This window comes from Rhea pennata, chromosome 14 (assembly GCF_028389875.1).
Source record: "Rhea pennata isolate bPtePen1 chromosome 14, bPtePen1.pri, whole genome shotgun sequence".
Taxonomy (NCBI): domain Eukaryota; kingdom Metazoa; phylum Chordata; class Aves; order Rheiformes; family Rheidae; genus Rhea; species Rhea pennata.
The window spans coordinates 18,192,691-18,219,086 of NC_084676.1; the positions used below are offsets into that span (position 1 = coordinate 18,192,691).

The 26,396-nt window shown below is 46.3% G+C and overlaps 1 protein-coding gene across 1 annotated transcript; it reads right to left on the reverse strand.

The window, feature by feature from the left end:
• Positions 1-1,611: 1,611 nt before the first annotated feature.
• On the reverse strand, positions 1,612-26,396 carry TGFBI (transforming growth factor beta induced). The gene is made up of 17 exons (XM_062587178.1): positions 26,225-26,396; positions 22,564-22,662; positions 15,116-15,180; positions 13,842-13,999; positions 12,715-12,879; positions 11,674-11,820; positions 10,853-10,994; positions 9,920-10,132; positions 9,620-9,757; positions 9,227-9,372; positions 8,705-8,841; positions 7,881-8,011; positions 5,789-5,913; positions 4,729-4,831; positions 4,224-4,303; positions 3,328-3,352; positions 1,612-2,709 (listed from the first exon to the last, which is right to left on the reverse strand). Exons 1-17 carry the CDS (start codon positions 26,332-26,334, stop codon positions 2,654-2,656), a joined length of 2,040 nt encoding a protein of 679 aa, XP_062443162.1. The 5' UTR covers positions 26,335-26,396; the 3' UTR covers positions 1,612-2,653.

Genomic DNA, 26,396 nt, shown 5'->3' on the forward strand with positions numbered 1-26,396 from the left:
TCTGGTAATCATGGCTTTCACTCAAGGTGATAACTGGCCAGAGAGTAAATATAAAGCCTTTAGGTCAGTGCGAAAGCACTTACAGCATCCTGGGGAACAAGAGCTTGGCTCCAAACATTAAGCTGAGGCAGCAGCACTCTGGCAAGAGAGAAGTCACATGTCTGCTACACCATCTTCAAAGTGGAGATAGCAACAGCTTTCATAAAGCCCTGAGGCTTCTTGTTTTTAAGTTCATTCTTAGCTAATTACATCCCTAACCCCAATTCCTTCAGCAAGTTTCTTGGCTGTGCATGGATGTGGTGAATAAGGAGCCTGTAGTGCTTGCCAGGCACCAACTGTAAACCACCAGGGCATGATGATCAACCAGGTAGGCAGGGGACATCCTGGCAACTGTGATCTGCAGGTTCTAGTAATCCTATTTCAGGGTCTTTCGGGCTACCGGGGGGCCCCATAGTCCTAGTAAGCCGTGAGCTGAGCGTAGCCCTTCAAGATCCAGCCTTGGGAGAAGGAGGGAGCTCAAGGTTCCATGTCCCCAGAGGCTTCAGCACCACGCAGCAGCAAAACACCTGGTGCAAGCACAGGAGGGCACTGGCAGAGGAACATATAACCCCTAAACATGTTTCTGACCTCCACCCAGCAGCTGCATGCTTGACAGCTGGTCCTGCAATGTCTTAGACCATCCTGCTACCTTCAGATTGTCTTTGTGGAGGCAAATTGCTTTGGTACCTGGTAGCAGGCTCTGGGCTAAGTTCTCTGCTGATGTGGCTCCACTGAAGACAGCTGGCTTTTTCCAGCACATATACCTACAAAAGCCAGTTGGCTTCTGGCAATGTAACCCACTGAAGTTTTGTGTAAGGACAGTAACAAAGCAAAGTCATTCTTCAAGTGATTCACTTTCCTGCTTATTTGGAGGGTGTTCATTCATCCACCTCTTTGCTCACCAGACTTTCAAGCACCTGCCAAATGTCTAAGGAAAACAGACATTTCGCTGTGTTTTGCTTGTTTGATTCATGTTCTGTTCATGCTACTGAAAGGGAACAGCACCCATCCCACATGGGTGAGGGCAGTCCTTTCTACTCTTCTAGTTTGGCCACCAAAAGCCCAAAGGCCTGGGACTGCAGCCAGCTTGAGAATTGTGCAGAACCAAGTCTTCAGACATGGAAACACCAGAGTGGCACATCTGCCTTTTGAGGTGGAGAGAATCTAGGTCAAGCTTTCTAGTCAACTGTGCAACCCTTTTTCTCTCCCACCCTGAATGCTGGGGAGAACTTGAAGGCAGCTGGAAGCCACAAAATGGGAAAAATGAATCCAAGGTGACCCAAATGCCCCCGGTGGCCAGCATGAATGGAAGACTGCGCCTCTCCTCTCATGCAGCTTCGGATCTTCACTGCATTACAATCCTATTAGCTCTCCACAATGGCAGCACTGGCCATGCTTCTCATCCCATTCCCTTCGCAACCCATAGAATTAGGAAAGCCCAGGTTTTGAAAGCAGAAATTCCAGTAACTACTGAGCCTGTAAGGACTGATCTGGCCAAATATAAGCTCTTCATTGTCAGGTGCTCAAACTGTGCCATTGAGTAATTAAAAGAAAAGCAAGCATTACCATCACTTGTCATATTTATATTTTTGATTTTATTTTTAAGTTTTATTAAAAAAAAAATCCAACCATTATTACAGATGAATCATTTACTGGAAGGCTTCTGCCAAGGAGAACTTTCATTTCAATCTTGTTGTGAACAAAACACAGCACAGTTAAAACCCATAGGCATAAACAACCACCCTCCCCCCCCCGAAAAAAAGAGAGAACAGTCCAAATCGTAGCTTATAATCATACAGTTTCCTCAATGTCAACCAGAGGCTTTTGAAAAAAAAAAAAAGCCGCTCAATTCAGAATTTCATGGGAGACTTTTACAACACAGGAAGAAGGAAACATGCTGGTAAAGGAAACAAAGAAATCGAGGGGAAAAAAGGAAAAGAGAAATAATTGCTTGGGTAATAGTTAATGAATTGAACAAATTTACCTCATCCAAAGCAATCACCATTTGCCTAGCTATACAATTGGCCCCATCCTGAAAGATGAAAAAAACAGAATTCTTGACAAGTCATTCTGGTAAAGTTTCCCAATGTTGCCAGTGGTTTGGAAGGGATTTTCAGCGAGATTATACCCATCTTTCCATTTTGGGAACCCTGCGTTTGCAGAGCTAGTCAGTACCATTTGGAGCCTGGAAAAGGACCTTTAATTCAAAGTCTCCTTAATTGAGATAGCATCATGAAAAGCTTTAAGCATCTTTTTATGTGCTTCTGAATCAGGGCTGAATTAAGCACCTGCCCTTGTACATCATGGGTATCAAGCCCAAAACTGGGTATCTCAAAAACTGCAAATTAATGACTACTTTGTAAAAAACAAAACAAAACAAAACAAAACAATAACCTTACTGTGAAAACTTGAAGGTCAAAAACAAATAAAAATGGTCTTAAAATATATACATATATATATATATATATGGCTTTTAATTTTTCCTATCCTTTTCACTGGAGAAAAAAAATAAATTTAAGAGTGATATTTGGTTTTTAAAAACAATTCTGTCCTTGTCTGAAGCTGTCAGCGGAAGTTGACGGGAGCAGTGACTGGGGAATGCTCACGTGGGTGCTCAGAACCCGCCTGGGTTCTCCTTCATCTTCGCTAGTAGCCTGGAGTAGACGGGTGCTGGAAGAGAGAAGAGCCCAGCTGCGTGGGACAAGCATGCAGCATTTCACTTCCCCCTTCCTCCCTGCTATGATGAGCCTTGCTTGGAGCAAGGCAAGTTGCTCATTCGCTGCTAACAGGGCCACGACATGCTGGAGTTGGCCAAGAGTACCCTTGCCTCTGATGGTGTCTACTTCCGGCCAAATCGGTCAATAAAGTCCCTCAAGAATGAGGCCCCGGCTAATCTGTGGCTCTGTTTTCAATCTTCCCTTTCAGTGCATATGCATACCTCATTTCCACCCAGTGGGGGCTTTTTTTTGGCCTCTTATTGCCATCATTGACCCTAGGAAGCCAGGGATGTCCAAGGCAAGAAGGGCAGACAGGAGAGCTACCTATGTGCGCACCAAGGGCTTTCCTAGGGCCAGATGAAGTTAAGGCTGGTTGCACACACCCAGAGCCCAGCGCAGCCTTGCGCCCTGCTGCCCCGCACGGCCAAGCACCCACCGAGCGGGCAGCCGGAGTTGCTAACATCGCTCCTGCTCATAGAGCCACACCGATGCATTCAACAGAATAAGCCTCTCTTTGAACGAGGTGTGATAGGAATTAGAAACAAGCTAGAGAAGCAGAAAGTCACCTTACCTAGCCGAGGATTCCTTTGAGAAACCTGCACAGGAAGAAAATCAGTGAATAAAACAAATCTCTGATGACAGCACAGTTTGCAAGTCAATATATGTATCCCTGTTCTCCAAACACTATCAAACAGATCCAGATTGTTTCACTTGTTTTTAGCAGAAATTACGCATGCACAGGCATTCAAATTTTAAAACAGCTCAGCCAGAGCAGTGACTTCTCTAGACAAATTATCACACAGTGTGAAGCCATGAGGGCATCTTAAACCTCTGGCTTTGGTCTGCATTATTGGGAGCTCCCCTCCCACCAACCCCAACGGCAAGACCATCCAGGAAGTCTGAAATCTTTACATTCAGGAAGTAGTATGCAGGGCAGGAGGAAGGACACGTTCAGGGAGGACTGCAGGATGCAGGACCACCTTGCCCCACGTCGCAGAGAAGCTCACAAGGAGCAGTGCAAAGCTGCTCTCCTCTGCGGTGCTTGTCTGAACAAGTTATGTTTATAGCTTTTATAGAAGACACTTGCCCATGATTTTGTTTCTGACATTTAGCAAGTCAAATCTGTTACTTGCTAATTCTTATTCTAACAGTCCCAGAAGGGCTTAAGAGAAGAATAAAGGAATGCTTCTTCAAGACCATGTGTGTTATTGCAGGTTGCCAAAGATTGTAGTGCGCCAAGGCTACGTTCACAGTATGTTGCAAACTCGAAGCTTCATGTTGCAAAACCTATTACTTCTTATATAATCAAGTCATAAGAAAAAAAGATTGGTCAATCCATGAAACAGATACATTCAGTCCTTTCAGAAAACAAAATCTGAATGTGGCTAGTTACCTTCAAATCAGTAATAATACCAAAATGTACTTTTAGAAGTACTACTTGATGACAGGGTTTTTTTTGTCTTTTACCTTGGATAATGCAGATGCCTGTTTGAAGATTTCTAATGCGGGATCTGCTGGCTCATCACCTCTTTCTTGAGGCCTTGAAGCTACGGGCAGAACATAAATAGCATTGAAATACTTTTCAAAGCACATGGGCTGCTTCCTTCGCCCGTTTTGAAGGATACGTTGAAAATCCAGTAACAGGCTAACGCTCTAATTGCCATGCATCACCTCTCCCTCCTCGAGAGGAGCAGCTGATGGGACGGGTGGCAGGAGCTAGGAGGGGGCAGTGAACCGAAGTGAGCTCGAGCCAAGCTTGTCCTGCCAGCACCACCCAGAGCAGCAGCTCTGGCAAGAGCAGGTTTCGCTCCGGGAGCGCTAGGTCAGCCGCCCGGTGCCCCCAACCCGCTCCCTCGCCTTCTGCTGGGTTTGTTTTTTAATATGCTCCTTTTATACAACCGGATTTTTTGTTGGCAGCTTTGCACTAATGTGGAAACCATGCTGCTCTAGGCATTTCTAAACACGGACCTACCCTGAGGCTGCAACACTGAGTTCACAGCATAAATCACACCGTTCGTGGCCATGATATCACTTTCAGCAACAGGCTCCTTGTTGATGTGTATTACGTGGTTTTTCTGTCAAGAAGAGAAAAAGAAAAAAGTGGAAAATGACAAGCTTCTGTCACCTGTGGTTTCCAGTTCTATTAGAAAAACCTTCACTTTGCATTCATTCATTTACTCAGTGGCTGTAAGAATTTTTGTTGCTCTTGCCAATTAAGAAGAACATAAAATCAAATTATAATTCCAGCAGTTTGTCCAAGAGCGGCCAGCAGGCTCTGGAGTCCTTGACCTCTTCCATGCACGGGGTGGGAGTTTGGGCCAAGGCAGCAGAGAACACCCCCCCGCTGCCCCAGGCACACCCAGGGGCTGCTCCCTCACTTGCGGAGGAGTTGCTTCAGCAGAAGTGGGCAGATCACGCCTCAACACAGGTCGAGTCTCACACACAGATTGGCCAACTCAAAACAGCTGGAAACACCAGCCTTTCCATTGCTGCTGTCCTGCATTTCTTCTTTACATGCACAGAGTAAGTCGTGAGTTATTTATTTGGTAAAAAATATATCTTTTTTTCCTCAGTAGAAGATCCTACAGTCTCTTAATTTTGTACAAAATTTTTGAAATAAAATTATACATCTAAATCCTGCTGTGCTAAGGGAGCACATGCAAAGATCATTGTCATTACATTAAAAAAGATGTTATAGCTGAACAGGCTATTCATTTAATTTATTTATGCTCTTTCCACCATGACTCAGGATGAAATTTATTACAGTTCCTGGAAGTCATTTACAATTGGTCTTCTGGGGAGAAAGCTGAAGCAAACCACATTTCAAGACTGCTAGCCTGTTGAACTGAACACATGGCAACACTCCCTCCGCTACAGTCTCACAAAACAGTTTTGTGGGACAACACACACATTAGAAGAGGTTCTCATACCACCCACATGACCATGCTGTGGTGGACTCCATTATGGACAGCTAAACACAAAAAAAGCCCAGCACCCGTGTTCACTGCAAAAGCCCACCTGAGGTGACTTACCATGCTGACTTCCAGCTTATCTCCCTGCATGGACTTTAGTCGCACGAGAGCCCCAACAGCGCCACTAACCAAGATCTCGTCAGCAACGTGGAACTTGAGGATGTTGGCAAGTTCTTTGGCATTACCTGTGGGAAGAAAACATTTAAATCTGCAGACCAGCATCAGAGGTTATTTCCCATAGCTCACGATCTGGAATGACGTTATCAGGAAAACGCAATAATTTCCCGAAAGCGCAAGGAAACAATGTCAATTTGAAAGACCACGTAGAAGCACCTTAGATGGAGGTGGTTGGGACATTGAGGCTGATCTTGCCAGCATGTGCTGAGACTTGGTAGGTCTGGATCCCTGTGAATCCAGAAGGACACTCTCCCAATACCCCTTCTTAGTACTAGCCATGCTCTAAACAGGAAATCCTCATCTCTTGGTTTTTCTGTCTCCCCTTTCTCTTACTGTGCACTATACGAACCTGCTTCTATAGCTGCTTTCACTTCCCAAAATAGTTTAGGAGAAAAAACATCTATGTTAAATAAGGGAGCCTACAGGATTCCCTGGTATTTGCAAATGTCAATACTTCTGCCAGCATCAGTGTAACTTTGCAATACTTTTAATGGGTGAAACTGTAGGATGTCTGGGTGGGAAGGAGAAAAGGGCAGGAGAAATGTCCCTGATGGTTCACAAACATTAGTAGTTGGGGTATGGATCAGACTGGCGATGAGTCTTTCTCAATTCATCTAGCTATGCTTTGAAGTAGGTCTTAGAAAGATGAACCACTTTTTTACAGTCCATCTTCCTCCATCTTCTCCTTTAAGGCTACAGCGTCACATCTCAGGCAAAACCCATAGACAGATGATGGGGAACACCCAGTATTAGAAAGTCCTCCATCTACAAAACCAGAGCAGCTCCTTCAGCAGGAGGAACTTTTCATCTCACTGCCTGTATCTGAATAAACTGTGAGCCCTTTTCCATTACAGCTTTTCTAGGGTGGTCACAGTTCACACTGTGCGTCTTCAACAGCATGATTCACTTCTTCGTCAAAAGCATAAGCTAAATATTTGCGTGAAAAAACAAGACTGTTTGAAGTGCCCGCATCTGGGATACTTCATTCCTGCAGCCGTTTACAATAGCGGCGGAACAGTTCTGAAATATTTATACATTCAGCACTAGACTGAATGTGCAGTCTGATATTACCAATTCCTCATCCATGCACTTAAAAGGATAACCAACTACCATGGGCAAAGGCTTCCCAAATTATGATGTCAATGTTTGGTTGTGCTTTAATGACAAGAAGATGTTACACTCAAATACCTGACATTGTTTCCAAACCACAGCCATTTTTCAACATGAAGAAAATAAAAGATCATGCTGCATATACAGAAGAGAGTTATTAAACATTCCCGTGCTTTTTTCCCCCTCATTCAGTCTGCAAGCTTGTGCTTTTCAGGATATTGGTCTTGGTCTTTGTCTATGCTAGACCAGAATATTTTGTCATCTAAGGATCCGACTGGATTTCCTGCTTTGTCTATGTACACATACATGGAGCAACAGCTCCATCCTTTTAATACTTACATTTCATACAGCACAGCTTGAAGCTGAACATGGACCAGGCTTTCTATTTGCAAAGCCTGCTTTAGACACCCTGCTCCTATGTGGTTGAGAATCTAGGTGGAATAAGGCCAGCCATGTTCTCACTTTTTTCATCCCTGACATGTGAGTCAGAAACCTCAGTCTCTAGAAACACTTTCAGGTTATGTTGCTTACACCATCTGGCAGAGCCAAACAAAAGTCAAAGGGAGTATGTAGCATACACTATAAACATGTCTTCCAAGCCCAAAGGAAATACAAGCCCATGCCTATGCCTCGTAGGAAGTATAAACCCATGCCTGTGCCTTGTAGGAAGGTTCAGGGCCACTCCTCTGTGTCCACCCCAAGCTTTTAGCTGGAACAGGACATATCAAAACCATGTAGGAAGTCCATGTTTCCAACAGACAGGGTCGAAGAATGAGGTACAGAAGACATTAACCTGAGTCAGCTTTCAAGCATCATGCCAATAACACACAGCAGCTGTTCATCTACATGCTCTGAAAATTCTTACCCATTAGTTTGTTCAGTTCCCCTTGTGGCATAGCTCGGAAAGCTTCATTTGTTGGAGCAAAGACTGTGAAGGTACCTGGCCTGTTCAAAGTCTCCGTTAGACCTGCAGACTGGATTGCAGCCACCAATGTACTGCAAGACACACACAAAAAATCTCCAGTGGCTTCATTTGTTTAAACTATGTTGGTCTTTGAGCAATTGCATATCATGTTCAAGAGAGAGCTATGAAGTTACATTGGAAAATCCTACTGGGATCCAGCAAATCAATCAACTAAGAAGTCAATCAGATATGAACTGAGCCCTCTGAGATCCAGTAAGAACATCTGAGCAACAGCAAAGTAGCTCAGGGATGTTGAATCCCTGGGGACAGTGAGGTGACAGAGCGGCCTGACCATAGTGCCTCTCACAGGCAAAGACTGCTTTACAGCCAGGTGTTTGTTGTTTCAGTGTACTCACAAGGTCTTCATAAGGTAACTGAAATAAAAAGTACAAATCAGTATTTTCCTCAGTTAGGTCCCAACCCAGCTCTCACTAAGCTGATTTAACACTTGAGACAGCAAGTGCCACTAGAAATAGATGAAAAATACTTGTTACATGGATAATTTAAAGCAATGCACACACTCCTGGCTCAATTGCTACCTAAGGGCTCACAGTTTTTAAGGGGTTATTTGAAGTCTCACTCCCTTTAGGGACGAGACTATGGTGTGGGTGCTTTTTCCATGTTAAGAAATTATGTATAGTCATGACTATAATCCACAATAAATAGAAACTGATTTGACAGCTCTTCTGCTCCAAACTGGCCATTAAGAAGAGCAGAAAGGTCACCTGAAGCGATGATCTGCCTTAAGAACATCCATCACTGAACCAGACGGTGGGGTCAACATTTTGTCCATGCTAAACAGGGTCCCAAACCTTCCTCTCTTGTCATGGGCAGCAATGCAGGCATTTTCAATGCAAAGGTTCTGCAAACAGAATGGCAGATCAAAGACATCGTTAGCATACGCTCTGAAAGAGATTTTGTGTTTTCCACAATGCTCAGCTACATTTTTTACATGTTAGCCATAACATTACAGACATCAGGTATTGTTCTGCAGGCAGAGTGTTTAACACAGATAGTAAGGGACAAGAAACTCCAAAGTAACCCCTGCCTGCCTGCCTGCACTGAACTGGTCATTTAGAGACACTGGTGAAGTTCTGACTGACTGAGAAATTCCAACTGATTTTGAGAAGCTGAAGCTAGACCCTCACCCAGACATGGACTCACTGATGCACTAGAGATCCAGGATACAAAAGCAGCCCATACACAGCATCCACTCTTTTATAGCACTGCATACTATGGGAACTTACATTGCGGTAAACAAAAACTCTCAGTTCCTTGTCACCCAGAGTCTGCAGTTTCTGTCCATGGTAAAGATATTTAGAGGAAAGCTGGTCTCTAACAATGTGGTTCAGAAGCAAATTTTTCATGGAGCTGTCAATGGGGGGATTTCCATCTGCAGCAAAAAATACAGAAGGAACCGGTCATTCACTTAAAATGATCCCTGAGACATTAAAAAGATCCAGGTACAGAATATTATCTACAACGAGTTTTAATTTTAAAGCTACATGCCACTGTCTATAGCTGAAGCATTTGAGGGAGGGCTTGAGTGCTTGTGCACTGTATCTCTGCTGAAGAGAGACTCTTTGAAGCAGATCTGTGGTCCGCACTGACGGACGAAAGGGAATTACTCCTAGGTTTACCTTTGAAGGCATCATTTATTGGGGCAAGAAGTGTCACACGCTCACTGCCAGTCAGATGAGAACTGAGACCAGCTTGTCTGAAAAGGTCCATAGACTTGGAAACTGCAGATTCTTGGGCCAACTCAAACAAGGTCTTAGCTGAAAAGAAAAGCAGCACAGATTAACCTTACGTTAAAGGCAATTCAGCCACTGCTACAAAATATCTACAGTAAATTCAGTACTTCCTGACAAAAAGAAAAATAGAAAAAAGAAAGACAAAAGAAAGGCAAAAGGAAGAAAGATGCAGAGAGACACTAGTACCTGAATCTGGGATCAGCAGCTCATTAACGAAATGTATGACGCCGTTGGTAGCCAGGACATCCTTGTTAGCAATGATGGCCTTCCCGTTGAGGGTCAGGTCCTCTCCACTGCAGCCTACATCCAAGGTGGTTCCTTCTAGAGTCTCCATCGTCAGGCCAGCAATGATGGCCTCAGCGCACATGGCTGATTTCAGGATGTGATGGTTCAAAAGGTCTGTAAGAGAAGTAAGTGCCTTAGAGAGCTAGAAAAATTAAACATGTAAATCATGTTGGGTGGATTACTGTAGCCTGTTCAAAGGCAAGAGCATCCCATGTGGCACCATGTAGGGCTCCACTCCAAAAGATGTACAGTAATTTCAAAGAGGCCGCCTGTGTTTCAGGCTGTGAAGTCAAGTGCCTAAAAAGAATAATTTTTATACACCTTTGTCAAGTTAGGAAATGTTTCATGCAGTTAAAGTGTTTGACTCATTTGTTGGGGAAATTACACTGATTAGATACTGTTTCTCTTTCACCTTGCAAGATTAATAGAAGCCACCATCATCTGTAGGAGTGCTAAAGCATCAACTGTCCCCTGAATCTTGTACACCCATTCAGACTGCAGTCTTGAAAAGAGACCAACCAGGACACAAACCCCTTCATTCCCATAGGCACTCTGGCCAAAGATCCCTGGGGAACACAACGGATAACCTGGAAAAGGGACTGTTTCAGCGCTCTCCTCAGTGTATCTGAGTAACACCCACTTTGCCACATCTATCATGTTCAGCTCTGAAGCATTCTTCACTGTCCGGTTTAAATGCTGAAGGTTCTCAAATGGGTTTATTCTAGCTGTTACCAGAGCGTATCAAGGATCAGTTCACATCTATTTGAAAGTGCATTTAGAAGAACTGCAAAATACTCTTCCATATCCCAACATACTCAGTAAACAAGCTCTTACCCCTGAGGGCCTCTGGGTCCCCCAGGATTCGGTTCAGCATCTCTCGTGGGATCTTCTCAAAGGCTTCATTGGTTGGAGCCAAGAGTGTGTACTGGCCTTCACTTTCCAGCAAACTGTTCAGGTTGGAAGCAGCCACAGCAGCCTTTAGAGGAATGAAGAGAGAGGATAGAATACATTCAGCAAGAATACAACAGTTGGCAACTTTGCCCAGTCACTAAGGGCCAGATTTATTAAAGTATTTATTGTTTCAGAACTCAGAACACTAAAAAAAAAAAAAAAAAATCCTTAATAGCCTCTTTCAGCACTTTGTTACTTTTACAGATTTTATCCTGCCCCTTGGTTCTCTCTTGTGCTCCAATAATTTGAGCATGAGATGGACAGAGCCTTTTCTGGACTCTTTCCGAGTTAGTTCTAATATGCTGAAATGCCTGGAAAAGTTTCCAGCGAATAATTCAGATCAGAACCTGAAGCTGGCTAACAGCAAAACCCTTATGTTTTTTTCAAGTTACTCTTTAACTTGGCAAATAGCAAATCAAATAAACTGGCACTCATCACATTTGAGCAGTTAACACCTAACAGTGGGACACCTAAGGCAAAAGTACCCATGAAAATGTGAGGAGCCAGACTCGGGCTACATCTTTTTACTGAGAGCAGCAGCAAGGTGGCACTTGCACTGGCACCAAGCTTTTCTCTTCTTAAAGAGCAAAATAAGCTTCACCGGTACAAGGCTTTTAGTCACAGCACCTAGGCATAGCAAGCTCTGTGTTACAGTTCCTCGGGAGGGAATATCTTCAAGGTCCCCTGGAACATGCATCTCTCACCCGCAGAGTTTCCAGGCTTTCTTCGGTTTCGATGATGTGCTGAATGCTGTTTGTAGTGGTGGCGATGACCTTGTCAATGACATGAACCACTCCGTTGGTGGCATGGTGGTCAGCTTTCAAAAGCCTGGCACAGTTCACCGTCACAATCTGCAGAGGAAGAGAGTCACAGGGTGTTATGTGCGGTAAGACAGGAAGGTAAAGCCGCCTCTGCTGTTTTTCTATTTCAAACGCACCGAGTGCTGTAATACTGAATCAGCAGGAGCAGAAATGTGGTTTCCTAGAAAAACAAATGAAGAATGAGAATGTTCTATCAAAAAACATATTTGAAACATTTTATATTTAAAGAGCTTTGAAAGCAATCGCGGTTTTGTCTACTCTGCATCAGCAAGACTAAGAAAATAAGTCACATCAAACAGTTGCACAACCATAGTGCTTTTTATACCAGAACATGCAGCTTTCCTGCAATATCATCTATGAAACTATCTGCCTGTAAATATTCTAGCAAAGCTTCACCCAAACATATTCCCTTAATCAATAACCTAAGTGTTACTGAGCCCTGGAGGTCCAACAACCCTGTCGGAGATGCAAGGTAGAAGAGCAAGCCTATTGTGATAAAGCTTAAATCCACTATACTGCAGTCCGTGCCCTTCACAGGCACTTTCTAGGGGACCACAGACCTAAATGATTTTGGTTAGTACTGTGTAATTGTGCACCAACAGGTATCTGTGTATGGTCTTACTGTGAACCCAGTTTTAATCTACGTGGGGTGACTAAACCTGAATACATCCCTCAACATATCACGCAGGGCTCCAGGTGAAGAGAAAAGGGGCCCTGAACATGGTTTGGCTGAAGGCAACAGTTTGCCCAGGTGTATCAGAGTACCCTCAACACCCAGTGCTCACCATGTTGTCAAAGCTTCTTCTCTAGAGTTTTTAAACCTTCACTTTTATCCTCAAAAAAGAAAACTCAGCTGATGTAGTTGATATAGGTCCATTCTCAGCTCCACCTGGGTAACTACAGCATCTCAAAGAGTTGTCTTACCCCATTAGGATAGTGGTGAATGTGGATAGGAAGGTTCTGGTACATTGAATTAAGTGTTGTCCCATGTTTCAGCTCATCTGTTAGGACTCGTTTGTTCACCATATGGTAGCGGAGGGCGTTGAGCAGCTCAATGTTAACATTACTGACTAAGGAATCCAGCGTTTCCTGAAAATAAGCAAGATGAAACTCAGGGCTGAGTATAACCAAGCCTGTTGTCTGTGAGAACACAACTGCACCAGAAGACCTGGCTGTGTCCAAGGTGCTTCCAGCAAGACCTTACTTTATGCGTATGTACATGGTTTTGTGTGGGTCTCTAATGTCAGTAAGACTCTGTCCTTTGCCTTACAACAGCAGCTAGCAGCTCTGGCATCCCTGTCCTGGGCAGACAGATGGATGACAGCAGCAAGGTCCAACATGGGATCCCTGTATCAACAGCAGCAGTAAGGCGACAAAAGATGCTATACAGAGCCAAGAGGCAACTGTGCCGGGAGACCTTCCCCAAAGGCATCATCCTCACAAGGGAGCCTGCTGGTGCAGCTTTGGTGGCAAAGGCTTGATATTGGAAACAGGAAAAAATGCTCCTCTCCCTGACCCAACAGCTGTTCTTGCATGTTTAAGGACAAGAGATGTAACTACAGGCTGTAAAATACGGGTTGTGAAATCAGGATTCTCTCCCAGCCTAGGGATGCTCCATGTGGATCACAGCACCAGCAAGACAGTAGTGATAATTTGGGGAGGAAAATTTTCACAGGATGCGGAGTGGAAAAATTAAAAACATGGATACTTGTGCAAATATTAAGAATAACTAGAGTGGTAAAGTAGAAATCAACAACAAAACTAGTGAAAGGGATGTTAAATCTCTTGTTACAGATCTCATGATGATCTCCAACAGTAAGAGATAGGAAAACATAAAGGAGGTGATTGCTATATCCCTAGAGAGCACCTACACCTTCCTCTAGTGCTGGGCTCTTCCAGGAACAAAGCTCTGGAGCTGATGGACCAGTATGGTGATTCCTGTTTTGGAATAAGCTTCCTACATCAGGGCTGTATCTGTACCTGCCTTCAGCCTGCAGGGCTGAATATCCACTACAGAAAGAAGAGGAGAAAGAAGAGAAACTGAATCTTACAGCAGACAAGGACGCCCAGGCCTCATTACTTGGGGCAAAAATTGTAAAACTTCCAGGTCCTTCAATTTCTGGCCTTAGGTTAGACCGGTCAGAGTACAGCTGCGTGGTAGCAGATCCAACAACGCCAAGGGTTTCATAGATGTTTGAAAGCGGCAACGCTGAAAGAAGGGAAGATTATGTTTCCAGCACAACATCACTCATCCTTCACTGTACTTTGCTGAATTAAAAGAAAGCTGCTGGCAAAAATGCTCCTGAAAATGAAGCATGTCATTGAATTCATATCTGTTCATTAATTAGATAATGAGTAATCATAGGCTGTCAGCTCCAATCTCAATTATAATAGTGTTACCCAGGATCCACTGCATCTCCGCAGGCTTAAACAGAGTTACCACGGATTAGCATGCATGAAAACAAGGAAAAAAAAAATCATAACCCAGCACTGTATCTGGCCTGAGAGACTAAAGAGGCAGGTACAGATAACCATCACTCTCACCCAGTCCATCAGGGCTGACACCCAGGGCCAGACGGTCGGACCACAGCACCAGTCTGGCACAAGGGTGGGTGGCAAGGGCAGGACTTCACCCCAATTTGTACTCCTTGGCTCTTCTCTGGGACCCTCCTGCAAGAGATGCGAGGTCCCGCAGGACGTCCCAACCCCAAAGCGGCCGAGCTCTCCCCGCTTCAGGGCGTGGGTCACAGCAGCCCCGACGCCGCCGAACTGCGGGCTGCAGGACGCCCCTTCGCTAGCCACGCTGCCACGAGCTCACCGGGGGAGGAGGTGTAAAGAAAGCAAAAGCAGAACACGTCTTTCTTTGCTAGACCCAGGCAATTCCCTTCCCTATCCCCACCGGGAACCAAACTGTATTTTCTATTAAATGCAATTTTGCTAAACTCACGCTTGCCAAAATAGAAATGAGCAGAGACTGGCAGAACTGTCTGCTACTGTATCATTACTTTGTATTGCATTTCCAATAGAGCTGTATTACTTGTTGGAATAAGTAATTCCCTGCGGCCCTTCCCATGCTTGATTTAGTTTAATTATATCCAGTGTTTTAAATTGTCTGGAACATTTTGCATGCTTTGGAGCTGGTCTGGCACTCGGCTGGTGCTCTGCTGAGTTTTCTGGTGCTCTGCTGAGTTTTGACTTGTTCATGGCAACACCATGCACAAATTGAAAAAAAAATCAAATCCACTTTGAATAATTTTCTAACATTTCTCTTTACTAGGCAGTTGTATAGTTTTAAAAAGTCTAAATAAATGTCAAACATTTTTACCAGCTGGGCAGCCTTTTTCTCCAGGAACTTTTTCATATCCAGGACAGCACTCGTAACTGATTACTCTGGAATAAGAAATGGATACGGAAGATTAACCAGTGGTGTTTCCATTTTCCCCCACCCTGTATTAGCGATACTCTTGTCTGTGTTCATCCATATTTGGTGATGTTTCTAAAGCACACTCTTCACTAGAAATATAGACTTGAACAAAAGACAAACCACAATTTTTATCTCCTTTAGGATTGCATGTTGCCAATTTCTCCAGAGAACAAAAGCAGACAGAAGTTATTTTCAAGACTCCCAATTTTGCCAGCAACTTTATTCAGTCTCTACTCAAACAGTGGACAGAAACAAATGCTGCAGTCCCTTGAGCTTAAGGCAGCCATGAGGCACAAGCTCATATCAGGATCTGCACTGCATATAGAAAAGGAAGGCAGAGAGACCTAGAGGTGAGAGTGGCCATTCATATTTACATGTATCTCCTAGGTGGTATCTGTGAGGCTTTGGTGCCAGCTCTGTGCTTTGTAGCCATTTGCTCTGCAGCATGCTATGAGAACAAACACAACTCAGCACTGCCAATAACGCAACGAAGAGGACTTGCATTTAATATTGAACAGTTCCATGTTACAGCTGAGCAATCAGACAACGCACATCAATTTTAAGGATGTATCATCCCCAAGTGATCCTCGGGAGAGGAAAGCAACAAGAACTCCTGGGTATTGCATATCCTGGCATACGTGGTATGTGCAGGGGTCTGAATCACTGCTTTCATCCTCTTCCCATACGCTGCACCCTTGCTGTTCTGGGCTATCCTGGCCAGTGGCTCCTGTCACCTCTGACCTCTGCTTGGACAACACGCTGCAGTTCTGGTACATCTGCTTCACCAAACCGGCCGAGCGTTCCCCCTTCATTTCACCCCATTCTCGCCCACTGTGAGAAACTATCTGCCGGCATGTAGCCAAACCCACAACACAGACCTTGAAGGTCTTGGTGCTCACCAGCTGGTGGGGAAGGAGCATCTCTGGCCTTGGATACATTGCCCCAAAGGGCAATGTAATTAAGCAAGCCTTTCTTAGCCCCAGGTACCACATGGTGCACAAGCCACTCCTTCTGGCTGGCAGCAAACTGCCTGCTTTGTTTAAGCACTGTCCATTCAGGGCAAAACCGAGGGGGTCAGAGACCTGATCCTGCATAACTTGGGGATTTAAAGATTTGCAAAGCCTAAATAAGCAAGAGCCGGCTGAAGGCTGCAGCCATCCTCTGCAGCTCAATGGAAAATAAAGAGTCATCTAATTCCCAAGCCGTCCGTATAAAAAAAGAAAAAAAATCAGAAGTTATCCTTTTATTTTTCACAGGGGTTCCTTCTCCTATTGCTCTTACTCTTGGTACGAAAGGACCAAGGCTGCTCACTGCTGGGCCAGCCCGTGCGGGAACAGGTATTCCTCGGGAAGGCAAGCACTTCCCCGGGCTCCCAGCCAGACCGGGGACAAGCCCGATGCTGAAGCGCACGAGCCGAGCTTCGGCACGCTCCGTTAAAGAGAACGGGGAAGCCTCGAGCTTCGGATCTTTGTCATCGTTTTAACACTGCTAACAAACAGCGGAAAGCCCTGGGGTTTAGGAGGGAATTCTTCAGGGTAATTAAGAGCCAGTAAGTGAAACAAATACCTGCGTTTGTGTGACAGAAGCAAATAAACTCGGTGTCACGGTTTCCTAAGAGAACTGCAAAGCAAACCCAGACTGATTGTCTAGACATTATATATGCCATGTGGGAAAGAGTTTGCCTAAAGCAATCCCTTCCTTTGACTACCGGAGATCTTAACACCCTGCTGCTCCACTTTTCCCAGCTCCCTTGTCTCATGTTCATTAGAAACACACGCTTCCCCCCACCCCTCAGCTCCGATTTCTCTTTTTGTTCACCCCAGAAACTAAATCCAGTCTAGACAGTTCCCTTGGTTCACAACTGTAATCAAAGACGAAGAGCCGATTAAAGAGAAATCATTCCAAAGTTCAGCATAAATAATTCCCGAGTGCTGACGTAGGCTCTGAAAGGCTTATTTATAGATCGATCCGAGGCTAACGAGCTGCGGCTAGGCGAGCGGGAGGCTCACGTGCACGGCGTGCAGAGCGCGGTGCCGGCAGCGCGGCAATGCCCCCCGCGCGGGAGAGCCCGCGGAGGAAGCGCGGAGTGACACCAACACCACCCGCCCCGGCACCCCGCCAAGGGGATGCTCGTGGCAAGACCGGCGTGACGGGGTCAGGCCGACGGCGAGCCACCATCAAGCAGCTGGGCTCGCGCACCCACCCGCCAGCCTCTCTGCCCTTCCTCCCAGCCTGCCCCAAAAGACCGCAGGCGTGATTTTCCCCTTTTTTAAGCTGTTTGAGTACCAGTGCACTTCTGCAAAGGGCCAGGAGAACACAGAGGTGTCCAGCCAAGTGTTGCACCAGGGACTACAAGATGCGAGAGTCAAGGACCAAAAACACTCACCTTTGACATCAGCCTCTTGGACCTCCCATGGCTGCTCATTCCATCCCTTTTTTGCTGGCCCCTGCATTTCAGCGCTAAGGTGCCCCAGGTTTCCCTACGGGAAGGGAGGCTGTTGCATTGAGATGTGTTGCCTTGCTTGGTTCAGAGCCAGCCCCAGCAGCCCACCAGGGCTGGGTGACTTGTTTCACCCTGGTTCCTGCTGGCTCCATGCTTGGTGCCACACTGAGGATCTTCAGGAATGCCCTCAGCCATGAATCAGGCAGCACGAGCTCTTTTTGATGGACCTAAAACCAAGCCAAGAGCCTGCCAAGCCCATCACAAAAGTCTCCCGCTGCCTGCGCGCACCACGAGCGTGGGCCCAGCAAGGCAGGGAAGGAGTTTCTGCCTCGTAGCCAGCGCGACCGGGGCACTGGCTCCCGCCGCGGCTCCGCTGCCTTTCCGCACCGGTGGCTCAACCGCCCGGCGGCCCTTGGGCTTGCCAAGCACAGTAGGTATTTCTAGTGTCCGGTCAGCGGTTACACATCATTACATCTCCACGCGCTGGATGCCAACTATGCGGGTTAAATAAGCAACGTCCTCGCACAAAGCGCGTTTGTCATCTACTCCGCAACGCCTCCGACCACAGTTTCCTGGCCTCCTCATTGAGTAATCGGGAGTCAAATCTTTACAGTTATTCAGACTTCGGTCTCAAAACACTGTAGTCTCTACATGCCTATGGGCATTTGACTGCCGAAGTGAGCCTCCTTGGTTTTATTAGGCATTGTTTCACCACTGTTGCATTCGGAGAATCTGAAATTAAGTTTTCAATGCATTTTTCAAGGTAATAAAAATAAGCTTAGGCTTATATTAGTGAATAAAGATCCATTTGTAATAATTTCCTGTAATAAAGCCCATATGTTTTGTTTTTGTAAAAAGAGTGCCAGAGACTCATTCTTTTCCTGAATTGGCAAAAATACATTGGACAAAAAAAAAAGGAATGTTAATTTAAAAGAAAAAAAATAGGAAAGTACTAAGAGGCAGCTTACTGCTACTAGTTATTCCTCAAAAAAAACCCACAGAATTGACGTAATTTATCTTTTTGTTCTCATGACAAAAAATGTGGGGGGAGGGACATTTTATTGCAAGTGTAATTCTAGGGGACTGAGTCTTGTGCATTAGGGAGTTAGAAAAATATTTTAAAAAAACAGAAGGTAACTATGAGAATATACGCTAAATAAATTATTTCTTTGGCCTCAGAATAACCAACAGTGGAAAATTACCTAATTATCAAAACAATCTTGTTTCAGTGCTCATTAAAATCAAAGCAGTGTCAGACTTCTTGCCAACTATCTTATCTCACTTCATCAGCAAGTACGCAATGATAAAATGCACATAAATCCTCCATGCAATTCCTTCCTAACTGTGTGAGCCAAATCTTAAGCAAAGAGAAGAACACCAAGGAAAAAGCAAGGATAAAGAGGTGAGAGTCTCCCTCTGACACGAGTTGAAGTTTCCACCATGCTGCACATTGAGCGACACTAGATCACTCCACGTCGCTGGGCCACAGGATGCATTTTGAGAAGCAAACCTGCCGATCCCCACTACCAAGCCTCACACTTACTACCTTGACCTGCTTCTGTCTGATGAGAGCCACAGCAGAGATCCCCACGGCGCCTGCTGCACCCACGGGAGTTGTCCTGAGGGCTGTCAGCCATGAACCCTAACAGCTGCCGTGAGCTGATGCACGTTGAGTCAAGTCTAAAGACCAGACACATCCACATTTTCCAGGCTGGCTTCCCTTGCTGCTCCATGTCTCTGGATGCAGGACAGGATCATCCTTGAAGGAATGAAGTCATAACTTACTGCTACAGACTTGTAGCAACTTTTCTACCTTTCTCACTCAGTGCAGCATTTCAATTTTCTGAGTCAGCTTTGTAGGAGCTCAACTTTGCTTCTCTACAATACCTGGCCTCTTGCTGACCTCCCTCCCTCCCACCTATGCAAAACAGTGTTCAAAGAAAAGAAGTCAAAGCAATTAGAACTGTCTTCCTAGAGCCTGGTATTTGCACCTGTGACACTTCCAACTTGCAAAAGTACTGACCCTTTAACCAAATATGAAGAATAATGGACAGGTCAAATGCAAAGTAAGTAGATGAGAGATGGGCCAGGCATAGCCCATCCCAGGACTGCCATTCTCAAGGGCTGACACAGCTTTCTAGGAACACGCTTATCCACAAATCCACCAGCCTCTAATGGAATAAAGCTCCTCCATGCTTGCTGCATTGAAGGAGTGGATCCATCCATCAGAGGAAGGACCTAAGCGCACAGTCTCAGGAGAGGGCTTCTGATCATAAATCCTGAGTGAAGGCTGGAACCATCCAGTTATGCTGATTAACAAGCCAAATCCTGCCTGTTTCTGGAGTTTAAAGATATCTCCTGTTCTCAAAACTTCTCACTGACCAGCCCAGTGCCACATAGAGGGCCAGTTTGACAGTTCATGTTCTACAGCATTAACCGGGCTCATGCTCTCTCCTGGGAGCCAAGAGGCTCCTTGACACTTGCTTTTTTAAAGTCTGATCGCTGCAGCCTAACGCACCATGCCCTTTGCAGCCTGCGTGACTGCTGATTGCTTCCATATGCCAGGAGGACCAAATCCAATGGGAGCCGTCACCGGCAAATGTTTGTAATCAGAGCTGTCCCAGAGACCTCAGGAAAATCTGAGTCCAGGCACATGTCTTGTTCTGCACAGGCACTGCTATGGGTCAAAGTAAGGCCTGGCTCAAAAATAAATAGCAAAAGAGCAAGACAATAAAACTCATTGTCAAGATGATGCGAAGTGAAGAATATTCAGCAAACGCCTGGTATAATGGGGCCTTTATCTCACAGGTTCACGCAGGTTAACGCTGTGTATGCTTTTCTCTCAGCAGTGCATCATTGGATTAGACATTTGGGTGAAACCAGAGAAAATGAGGTTAGAGATCACTGCAGCTCCTCACATGAAATCATGAAATACTGCTAGATGCCGGTTGTTCTACCTCTTTCCAGAGACACACAGCAGAGTTTCTCTGACAAATACAGCTGCACACTTGGGTTACTTGAGACTTAATTTCCGATTTATTTCAGAGCTAAAGAAATTTGCAGCTGGGCTTTTTCACCTCTAAGTGATTTTAACAGCAAAGCTGTCCCATATCCAAAGCTGAGTGTGGTTTTGTAATGGAGCAGTATAGTGGGTCTCCAAACATCTCCATCATTACCCCAACTTCTATAGAACAAGCAACAACGACACCATATTGCCATGGCATAATCTGATCCACTTTATGTCAAAGGATATTTCAAAAAGGCCATCATTCAGCCAAGATGAGAGTCACAACTCTAAATATCTAAATTAAGTCTTCCAGATTTGGCGGTTTTGTAGAATTAGGTGTGCGTGTAGTGGGGGAGTAGCTTTTTTACAATATTGCTGCTTCTTTTCTTTTTTTGTGAAGACAATTGGACATAAAGGAAACCACTATACATACATACATACATACAGAATATTGGTACATTCTGCAATCCACCCTCCTATTTTAGATTAATCCATGGGTAACATGATAAAAGGCCAAAAACAGTACACAGTGACAATTCCTGTTTTGCATCCCTCCTCACTATACCAGTAATGGACAATCAAAACTAAATCTGATAGCTAGAAACTCAACTGAACCAATTCAAGCAACTGAAATAAAAACAATACAGCTTACCACAGTGAAAGATCTCTAAGGCTGCTGTTCAGCAGAGTTTAATCTGCAGAACATAATGGTATGTTGCATTAGCTCAAAGGACCACATCAGGAACATACTGGATGATTTTCTCCTATTTGTCCTTCTAGGGAAGTTATTTTCTGTACATGGTTTCACCTGGGAGAAATTGCCCATACTTTCATTTCAACTTTTGCTTTTCATTGCACAAGAAAAGCCTGCATAAACACTCGCAATGGGAAACACTCACTCCAGTAATGATTATTAACATCTGCCTCCTCTCGTCACACATTGAAGAGAGGTCTTGCATGACCTTGCAAGCTGTCATCTCCCAAGAGATCTGCAGGACCCCCAGTGAACAGGAGACCCACAGGTATGGGGCCAGGCCTGGCCCACCGCTTTGCTCCACAAAGCCAGCAGCCGTGCAAGTCCTTCTTTGCATTAATACTGGATAACACAGAGGTACGTGCTAAAGCATGGGCCAATGAGAATGCATCCAAAAGCCCTATTTGGCATACACCAAGGAGAAAAGATTCCCCCCTCCTGATCTAGCCAAGCATGCCTACCCTTAATTACCTGCTGACAACATTTTTCAAAAGAACATCCCAAGGCTGGTTACACAGGTACTCTACGCAATAGCTACTTGAATATTGTTGTTTGCAATTTTAGATTTTGAAGTGGCCTACAAGACTAATTAACTTTCACTGCAGAGTCAGAGTGTTGGCTAGAACTGACACCTCTTTCTCTTTATTTCTGTTTTTCCTTCCAAAGAAATCATATGTAGATGAATTTTATGTTCTTTCCAATATCCGTCAACTCTGTATTGCCTTTGCTTTTTCTCCTCTTTTTTTAAAGCTATGCAGCATTGAGCCTAGGATTGAGAAAGATGCAGCTAAAGTACCAGAAAACATCTGGCACATGCTTCATTACAGCACTGAGAGTTAAGTAAATATATATAGAAATGCAACTAGAATAAATGATCAGTTTTTGAATTAATATAGTACTTTCAGTTCTGAACATCTAAGCGTTTTAAGATCACGCTTGGCATTTGAGAAAAAAACAAGGCACAAACATTGCTTTGGGAGTAAAAGGCCAAAACAACTCTTAACACGAATTCGGACAAGCAGCCGCTCGCCCGCCCGTGCCTTCACCGGGAAGGGAAGCGAACGCTGCAGGGTCGCGGCGGCGTGGGAAGCCCCTCTCCGTCCCCGCGCCGGGAAGACCCCTGCACCGCTCCCCCAGGTACTCACGTGGACTTGCCGCAGATTTTCCGTTGGTACCACTGCTTGCAGTTGGTAAAATATTTCCGGTTCGTCCCAATGAGCTTCTGCACAGCGCACACGTTGGGGCTAGAGCGGGCGACAAAACAGAACGAGAGCCTCTAAGTCTCCCCTCTCTCCACCGCTGCGCCAGAGGCTGCGACGGTTCCCACTCGGACACGCCTGAAGAGCCGTCCTGTGTTTGTGAAGGAAACTTTTATAGCTGCAGGCTAACCTTCTAGGGCACCAGGGCCTATAACGGCTATTATAACCCGAACGAAGCTGTGAAAGAGATCTCTCTTCACCACGCCAAAATGTGGTTTTTTTCTTTGTTGAATGCAAAATCTTGACTTCCCCCCCTTGGGTTTCACTTATCCTCAAAATAAAAGGAAATCAAGTTGAAAATACTAGTTTGACCAGTATTTCTATGGTGAGCAGCTACTTACGATTTGGGCATTAACCAGGATCCCAGATAGAGCCTGTAAAGCTATGCAATACTGCAAATACTACCCAGAAAAAACATCATTTTGGTTTTTAGGACATGCAGAAAGACAGACATTTGTCAGGATTTGGACCAGCTTGCACTGAAAGCGGGTGAGAAAAGCACATTTTATGACAGCGTACATTGACAGTGGCTATATGGTGTCAGTCCATAAGGTCCCAAGAGTTCTGCTCGACCAGAAAAATCACACGCTTGAAGTTACATGTGTGACTAATCCCACTGAAATCTGGCTGCAGCCTCCTAGCTTTCTAGGAAGTGGGGTCATTGAGAGAAAAGATGTGGTCAAACAGGAGTTTACTCACTCCTAGTCTGGCCAGCACAGCGTTTTCCCACTCCCCCTGGCTCGCTGCACCCTTGGCCCACGGGTATGGACAAGGCAAAGTCGTTGCATGAGATACGACTTACAGCTCTGGGTTGCAAGGCCACCGACAGCCCCTGGGTTTTGAGTAACAGGCTGTGGATGCTCGGCCCAACTGCGGCTGTATTCCCAACACCAAAACTGTGCCCCAGTTACAGCCCGGGAACCAAAAGTTTGTACAGCATCACTTGCCAGGCAGATAGGGGAGAAACAATTAAGTAAAACACATAGATCATCACTCTCTTTGCGTTTTCCAAGGCAACCTGCACTTGCATCACCTAAGTCTGGAGGGGGCTTGGGGATGCTGTCGTAAACGTCTTGCTGAGCTGCTCAGGAAGCGCTGGCAGCCCGTTTCACACTCGTTTGGACCGAGCACCTGCCCGCGCACCTAACCGAAGCGGCGTCTGCCGCCCAACCGCCTCGTCCTCCCGCGGGCTTGTCTGCTCCTCACCAGCACCCCAAATTCAGCCCTCCGCAACGGGCCAGCCTCCCCGTCATTAGCAGGTATCCCCGCGAGGGTCTGCTCCGCGGCGGGGGCATGCTGCCAGCCTCCGCGGGAGCTTGGCTCGCCTTCGATAAGCCTCTGCGGAGCCGGCTGTGCTGGGGCAGGACCCGGGTCGGCGCGGCCCCGGCACCGCCAAACCGCCGCCGGAGACCAGCCGCGGGGAACGATGGTCGCCGTTTCCATCGTTTCTCAGGAAAATCTGCTGGAAAGCGTTTGCTTCACTTTCTATATAAAAGGCAGAGGGCAAGGAGAAAGACGCAATGTTGAAACACTCAGAAGTCCCCAAGTCAAACTTGCAGCTGGTGCAAAATGACCCGCGCTCTGGGATTTCCAGCCAAATCACCGCTCCGCGACTCAGCCCACCTGGGCTACGCCGGCCCCGCGGCGCCTGCATGTGGCTCCAATTACACCCAAAGTCCGCATCTCGCCTCGATTTCAGCGGCTGGCGGAGGACAACCCCTCTAATATCCGTCTAGACAGCCCTGGCTACCGAAGGCCTGGTTTGATCGTTGCTGCTGGAGCCCAGCTCCGCAGGGCTGCCGCTCGCTTGCTCACTTAGCGGTCAAATCCTTCCCGGCTTTTCCCGGTGCAGAAAGCCGCCCCGAAGGTCCGCACTATCGGCGGCTCCCGCAGCAAGGCGGCAGGAGCTGCTCCCCGCCGCGCGTGGGCTGGAGCTCTGCCCAGGCTGGCTTAAAACGCATTAGTCAACACTCTCGCATTGTCTTAACTCTCTTTTTATATTTCTCAGTTGCAGTCCCTGACCTGACCCAGAACTCACTTAAAAAAATAATAATAATAAAAATAAGAGGTCAAAGTTATGCTGCAGAGCCAAATTCTGGCCGTTTCTCCGCTGCTGCATCTGTTTGAGGCACCATTAATCAACAGTCATAATTCAGCCGATGGTTAAGAACTAGTTTGTTATGTAGTGCTCCGGCCATCAGAAAAGGACCAGTGAGCCAAACCCCGCTGTAAACTCCGCTGTGTTTATATCAGCGTAACTTCACGTCCTCTGCCAACCCTGGCATAGTAATTTCTCACATCTCCCAGAAAAATCTTAGGCACCGGCGTGCGCTGTAATTGCATCTTACCATGTGCCTCCACCGATCGCACGGGGAATAACCAGCTTCTCTCTGCAGAGACGAGCGGTGGTTACCCCACAGCTGCACTAACTTAGAGAGTCTGAGCGGACTTCTGCACTTCTGCCTTGGGCTGTCAGTAGAACTGGGTCTTTGCTTAGTTCCAGATTATGCAAAGACGAAGAACACCGTATTTGTACGCAAATCACCACAATTCTTTCTTCACTGCCAATTTACAAACAGGCATCGGCTCAGATTTTGTCTGTTAGATTTTGTACCTGACTGGACAGGCAACCGGTGCACCCCCTGCTTCCCCCTGGATCTCTGCCAGGTGCTCCATCAAAAGGCTATATCCCAGTCCCTCTCTCTTTTTTTCCCCCCTTTTTAAGGCATTTCCTGATCCTACCTTCAGCAATCCGTCAGTTCAATGTCACCATCAGAAAACACAAAAACCAGCTGAAATGTCTGTCCATCCTTTCACCCCACCTAATTCCCAATAAACTTTTAAAAAACAGTAGAAACAACTACTAACATCCGCTTAGCTCTCTACTACCAGGATCCATAAGATCTTGCTAGCCCGGCAGGAGATGTCTGCACACCTCTGGGGGATATTCCTTATCTCATAAGTCTTAAGATTAGACAAGCCGTTACTTTCAGCAAGAACATTTCCAAGACTTCCTGGGGGCTCCAGTCACACAGCAGGTTAGTGCTTATTCCACAGAGACACCCCCTCCTTCCGCCTCCCCCCGTAAATCCTGGAAAACAGAGTTCCTTCCACAAAGGGCTTAAAGTTTGGAGCCTTCTCTTTTTCTTTCTTTCTTTTTTTTTTTTTTTTCGAATGAGGATAGACTGATAAAAACCAAATCACTTAGCGGTCCCTCTCAGATGAGCCCTGGACTGCGGGGCACCTCGAAGGAAGGCCGGCAGGCAGCGCGCTGCCCCGGGACGCGAGCCGAGCGCGGGGGCGGCGGCGTGCGGGGCCCCCCGGCCCCTTCCCACCGCCCGGGAGAGGCTCCGGCGGCGCGGGGCAGATGCGAAAGCAACGCGCAACCCCCGCGGGCCGCTTCCGCGAAAGCGCGAAAGTAGGGAAAAGCTCCCCCCCCCCCCGCCCCCGCCAGCCCGTTTTTGAGTTTGGGGTTGTTTTTGCCCCCCCCCCCTTTTTTTTTTTATTTTTTTTCCTTTCTTTTTGCGGGGCGCGGGGCCCGCCTTACCCGTGCTGCCGGCCGCGGAGCCGGCTGTGCTGCAGGACCTGCTGGTAGGGCGACTTGGCGGCGGCGGCCAGGCCCAGCGCCAGCGCCAGGAGCAGCGGCGGCAGCGACATGGCCGGAGCGGGAGCGGGGCCGGAGCCGGGACCGGGAGCGGGAGCGGGACCCGGAGCGGGGC

What these genes read in the sequence shown, in the direction of transcription:
- TGFBI (XM_062587178.1), bottom strand. Translation starts at nt 26,334, where the DNA reads ATGTCGCTGCCGCCGCTGCTCCTGGCGCTGGCGCTGGGCCTGGCCGCC. An exon ending in GCTGCTGATCCCAGATTCAG is followed by an intron (nt 9,758 to 9,919) that starts GTACTAGTGTCT and finishes TTTTCTTTTCAG; the next exon opens with CTAAGACCTTGTTTGAGTTG. An exon ending in CTCAGTGTTGCAGCCTCAGG is followed by an intron (nt 4,304 to 4,728) that starts GTAGGTCCGTGT and finishes TTCTGCCCGTAG; the next exon opens with CTTCAAGGCCTCAAGAAAGA.